The sequence below is a fragment of the Sinocyclocheilus grahami genome, unplaced genomic scaffold (genome assembly GCF_001515645.1).
Source record: "Sinocyclocheilus grahami isolate Dianchi unplaced genomic scaffold, SAMN03320097.WGS_v1.1 scaffold1243.1, whole genome shotgun sequence".
Classification (NCBI taxonomy): Eukaryota; Metazoa; Chordata; class Actinopteri; order Cypriniformes; family Cyprinidae; genus Sinocyclocheilus; species Sinocyclocheilus grahami.
Genome location: NW_015506422.1, coordinates 240,874 through 246,801, shown reverse-complemented (window position 1 = coordinate 246,801; position 5,928 = coordinate 240,874). Strand labels below are relative to the sequence as shown.

Below are 5,928 nucleotides of genomic sequence, written 5' to 3'. Positions count from 1 at the left end.
CCATTAAACCTCAGAGGAAGAAGATTAGTTTCACTGCGCTCTCTGTTGTTATGTCTTGATGCTGTTTTAATACAAACTGTTAGAAATGCGGTTTCTGTAAAATAGAGAAATACAGTTTTTGAATCAGGTCAATAAATACCTGTAATATTCTCATCCTCACAGTCGTGACTACGTTTTGAAGCAAGCAGGAATATCTGGAGGAGTATCATCTGAACTGAGATCTGCTGCTGTGAAGATGGCGTTTGTTAAAGAGGAGAGTGAAGAGAACAAGAGTGAACCAGAAACCTGGACAATAAAACACGAGGAACCAGAAACCCGGAGAATAAAACACGAGGAACCAGAACCCCGGAGAATAAAACGGGAGGAACCAGAACCCCGGAGAATAAAACGGGAGGAACCAGAACCCCGGAGAATAAAACGGGAGGAACCAGAACCCCGGAGAATAAAACGGGAGGAACCAGAACCCCGGAGAATAAAACGGGAGGAACCAGAACCCCGGAGAATAAAACGGGAGGAACCAGAACCCCGGAGAATAAAACGGGAGGAACCAGAACCCCGGAGAATAAAACGGGAGGAACCAGAACCCCGGAGAATAAAACAGGAGGAACCAGAACCCCGGAGGATAAAACACGAGGAACCAGAAACCTGGAGAATAACACACGAGGAACAAGGAGGTTGGTGTTTATTCTTTATTCATCTTTAATGACTGTTTATGTAAAAATAAGACCTTTAACTGTCATTAAAAGGTCTTAAATCCATGTTTCAATGGAAATGTAATTGAACTGACACCGAGCAGATTTAATTATTAGACTTTAGTTTTACTGAGACTGTGAGACTGAATTTGTTTTCACGCTAGTAGGAGCCACATTGTGAAATCGTCCCTACAATCCGGTCTTGCAGTCTGGTCGAATCATCTAGTGTGCACGTTCGGAGGATTATAAGGCTAAAAATCGGTTGAAACTGTCTTCATGTCTGTGGTCTCCCATGGTTTTAAGATCAGTTAAGATTTGAAAATCGTCTTAAGTGTGCAGCCAGCCTAAGCTGACTAAAACAATCTTTTCTAAAATTTTGGATAAGACTGTAGCTTAGACCAGGCTTTTTAAGAAGGGGCTGGACAACATGCTTAACTTAAAGGAACACAGCCACTAGTCAGACTGCAATTTATAATAGAAAGGATGCTTGTGGGATCTGCAGATTCCATGTAGACAGCTGTAAAATAATGTAGATTAGACAAATACTTTTCACAATACATCAAAGGGTACATTTACATGATAATATTCTAAAAATATATATTTTTTTTTTTTAAAGTTTCGCATACAGACAACAGCATTGTGAAAGGGATCCCCATTTGTTAAAACGGTAACATCATGTGCAAGTGTATTATGTGTTGAGTCTACAGGTGCTTTACTGTTTATTTAAAAATTGGGGTCTCCAGCCCTGCACCTGGAGAGCTACTTTTCTGTAGATCTCAGCTCCAACCCCAATCAAACACACCTGAAACAGCTAATCAAGATCCCTGCTTTACAAAACTACATCGCCAACTACTGGCCTGGCAGCATATTACAGTGTTTTTAGTCATTTTCATGGATCTGTATGAACAGGGACAGTTTTGAAAATGTTTCCGTCTGTACACAAATGTTTTCCTTGTATTTTCCAAATGTCCCAATTGATTTTCATCTTTTAAATGATTTAATTTTAGGCCTGATGAAAGTAAAAGAGGAAAGACAAGATCGGAATGAAGTGGAGGAGAAACATCAGGATCAGAAAGATCATGATATCAATGGAGAAAAATCAGCGAGTTGCAGCATTCAAATAACAGACGTCAAAAGGCCTTTCAGCTGCTCTCAGTGTGGAAACACTTATAAACATAAAAGAAGCCTTACGAAACACATGAGAATTCATAGTGAGGAAAAGCCTTTCAGCTGCTCTCAGTGTGGAAACACTTTCATGTGTAACCGAAGCCTTAAGGATCACATGTTAATTCATGCAGGAATAACGCCTTTTACCTGCTCTCAGTCTGCAAAGACTTTGAAACAGAAAGGAAGCCTTATGAAACACATGAGAATTCATAGTGGGAAAAAGCCTTTCATCTGTTTTCAGTGCGGAAACACTTTCACGTGTAACAAAAATCTTAAGGAGCACATGTTAATTCATGCTGGAATAAAGCCTTTTACCTGCTCTCAGTGTGGAAAGAGTTTTACACAAAAAGTACACCTTAAGAATCATTTGGTAACTCACACTTCAGAAAAGCCTTTCAGCTGCTCTGAGTGTGGAAACACTTTCACACGTAAAGCAAACCTTAAGAAGCACATGCTAATTCATACTGGGATAAAGCCTTTCAGCTGCTCTCAGTGTGGAAAGAGTTTCACACAGAAAGGACACCTTTATCATCATTTGGTAACTCACAATTCAGAAAAGCCTTTCAGCTGCTCTCAGTGTGGAAAGAGTTTCACACGTAAAGGATACCTTGAGACTCACATGTTAATTCATACTGGAGTTAAGCCTTTTACCTGCCCTCAGTGTGGAAAGAGTTTTATATGTAAAGGAATCCTGAGGAATCACATGCTAATTCATGCTGGAATAAAGCCTTTCAGCTGCTCTGAGTGTGGAAAGACATTTACACAGAAAGGACACCTTAAGGTTCACACTGCCAACACGCATTTATTTTCAAACAACATATAAAAGGGATTTTTGCATCTGATAACCGAAACTTGTGTGCTATGTAGTGATGGATATTAAGGTTTTAAAGGTATTACTGCTCTTACAGATACTGCTGATCTTTTTTTGTTATTTGAAAAGAAAAACAAAACAGACATTTAAAGAAATTAAGAACACATTTAGAACATTGCTGACATTTTAAAATTTCTCAGTCCCTTTGGCCCAATTCTCAGGATGTGAACTTTTCGTTGCTATGTGAACGTTGCTATGTGACCATAGAATAACCAATACAGAACATCCTCCTAAAGTCATATTGGGAACGTTTTTAAATGACTTAAAGAGGACCATGTGTCCCAAATGTCCCAAATGTCCTCTTTGTAACGTTCTTATATGACCATAAAATAACCAAAATGGAACGTCCCCCTAAAGTCATATAAGGAACATTGAACAGCAGCACTTTCATAATCAAAAGGGGATGTTTTAGGAATGTCCCTACACTAAAAAAAATAAATAAAAAACACTGGGTTAAAAACAACCCAATTTGGGTTGTTATTAACCCAAGGGTTGGGTAAATATAGGACAGAACCCATCTTGGGTTAAATTTACCCAGCAAATTGGGTTGTTTATTTAACCCAGCATAATGGGTTGATTCATTTTTACTATATTACTAGCTTATTTTTTACTTCATACTTTCATGTTTACAGATTAATGTAAATCCTCTAAACTTTTCTAAAATAATCCACACAACCACTGGTTTGCATGTTAACTTCCTTTGTTTAGCCTGTCATTTACAGCATTTATAAAGTTTTTAATAGGCTACATATTGCCTATTTTTAAACTCGTTTAACAAACATTAGAAGAAAAAAAATCACCATTAAACAGAAGTAGTTCATGTGTAATCGACCAGTCTCTGTTATTCTGTTTCCACCGTAACGGCACTGGTTCTCGTGCCCGAGCTGGAGTCGTGTTCGGCGGGGAACTGCTAACGGACCGCAGCCCTGCGTTTCACTCTAGCTGAAACATGCTGTGACTCCATAACCTGCCAATAAACAAACAATAAACAGCTCTGAGGACATGTTTTAACATCCATAGTATTATATTCTGTATCTTTATGAATAAAATGGTTTATTTTATGCAAAGCATCAGACATCAGGCGAAAAGACCGCGACACTCGTTAAAGCAGTCATTTTTGAGAAGTGGGACAAAACAGGGTGCAAAATTGAAAAAATAAAACCTTGTACTCAGACAAATGAAACTACATTTATGTATCTTATATGTACTGAGCTATGCTTTGATACAACCTCCCAACTTTTCTCTTTTTTAACAAAATGTGCTTTTTTTAGCTTGGAGTGTATAATATAATTGCAGCTTTATCTCTAACAGCATTCAAGATGTTTTTAACATTTCAAAACACATTATTGTGTTAGCAGACAGATTACACTTTCCCATGTGACCAATAATTCCACAACAAATATAAAATATCATAATGAAATATTGTCAAAATGTTCAACTGACGGAGGTGACGAAAACCTGAATTTGTAGTCATTTTAACTATCAAATACATTGAATCAGTCAATTACTGTATTAAAACAAACAGTGAGTATGTTATTGTTTATAAAGCTTTTATTCAAGAGTCACATTTAAGTATTTTGATATATCACTGGAACACAAAATCTTATGGTGGTGACATCTGACGGTGTTGACAAATTTGGCATTTCTTTCACTAAACCAATGGAGTTCATGCAGGGGCGGATTTAGTGAATTGGGGGCCCCTGGCAAAATATAGGAATGGGGCCCTATACATTTGCACACATTTTCCTAGATCAAACTTGAGGTTCCTTTTTTGTTGTGATACTTGCTGCTGCACAATGGTGCCCCATAGTTGTGTCCAATGTTTCTACATTTTTCATGTACATGTTATAATGGCGTTCTTTCATGTTGTGGGGGGGAGACCAAATGATCAGTGAGAGCAGGACGAATGTGTCACGTTTTAAACTCAACAAAATGGTAAAATACATATATCAAGAGCATGCTCACAGATGAGAACAAAACAGCTTTGGATGAAGTGGATTAGAGCCCTCCACGGGTTTCAAATGTAGGCCTTTTTTCCCCTTTTCCCCCAAAAAAAGCTTATACTTCTGTTTCAGCTATTAAAATTGTTTAGTTGTTTATGTAATGAAAAAGTGATTATATTTCGTTTCGTTTTTTTATAAAGTAAATTTAGAAAAACGTTTGGAGCATTTTTTGTTCGTTAAATGTAAGTTGTTGTTTGTTTGTTTTTTAAATAACGGCCAGCGACAGTGAATTGATCATAGCATGTTTGATCAATTTAGCCTTCTCAAATCATCAGGACTTGCCTAAAATAAAATCTATATATAAAACAGTTCAAGTATATCACAATGTTAGTTTAAATGTTTAACCTAGATAAATGTGCGCTGTTAGACGCATGTCCAATCGTTCGTGCGGAGAGTGGAAGCTGAAGCGCTGCAGCACATTGAGGCGCCAGCGCCATCACATGCATTTTTTTCTAACAGTGGAAACAACTTAAAATACGCAGTCATTTTTGCTCATAAAGGTAAGAGTAATACATCATTCTAAACTGTAAAGGGTCTAGTTTTATTTGTGTGCACTCACATTATCAACAAAACGTTGTGCTTTTATAAAATAAAGAAAACAAACGCTTTCTGCCGTCTCTAAACTCAGCGAATTGCCTCACAGACATGATTAAAATTATATAGAAAGCTTTACATTATTACTTTAAAACGAAATAATTCAAATCGAAAATAGAAACTCTTTCAGTAATCCCTGCATTTCTCTCTAAAGGCACATCCAACGAGGAGATGGCAAGAAATGTTTTTTTCATCACCATAATTGATGGATGTCTAAAATATAAAAATAAGGAAAAGCCTAAAACAGGCCTGATTATAATTTGCATTTTATTTTATAATTCCGTATAAGAATTCCGTACAATTAAAAAATAAAACACAAATTATAATGGCATATATGTACAATTTTGTCCTATAACTGTAGCCTAGATGCTTATATTTTCTGATTTTTATGTTGCTCTGTTCTGAATACCATAAAATTTAAAGGATTTGCTGCAACGCAATTTTGTATGATATGTGAATAATTGATTAGCCTATTTTTTTTTATTCATGCAGCAAATGTTTTAAAAACAGTTTTAAAATTACTTTATTGCATTTCAGACGATTTTAAAGTACTTTTCACTATACATTTTACGGGTAGCTTGAATGTAAACATGTCATGAAA

General features: G+C 36.5%; 2 protein-coding genes across 2 annotated transcripts in view; both read left to right on the top strand.

Annotated features, from left to right (window-relative positions):
• The first annotated feature begins 643 nt into the window (after positions 1–643).
• Positions 644–3,138, top strand: LOC107568430 (gastrula zinc finger protein XlCGF8.2DB-like). The gene is made up of 2 exons (XM_016254401.1): positions 644–674; positions 1,700–3,138. Exon 2 carries the CDS (start codon positions 1,705–1,707, stop codon positions 2,680–2,682), a length of 978 nt encoding a protein of 325 aa, XP_016109887.1. The 5' UTR covers positions 644–674; positions 1,700–1,704; the 3' UTR covers positions 2,683–3,138.
• LOC107568431 (gastrula zinc finger protein XlCGF8.2DB-like) overlaps positions 1,389–5,928 on the top strand; it is a 27,607-nt gene continuing 23,067 nt past the window's right edge. Inside the window, exon 1 of the mRNA XM_016254402.1 lies at positions 1,389–1,399. The gene's annotated coding sequence lies outside the window, so the exon portion shown is untranslated. The remainder of the gene's footprint in view (positions 1,400–5,928) is intronic.

Coding starts and splice junctions, on each gene's coding strand:
- LOC107568430 (XM_016254401.1), top strand. CDS start 1,705: ATGAAAGTAAAAGAGGAAAGACAAGATCGGAATGAAGTGGAGGAGAAA.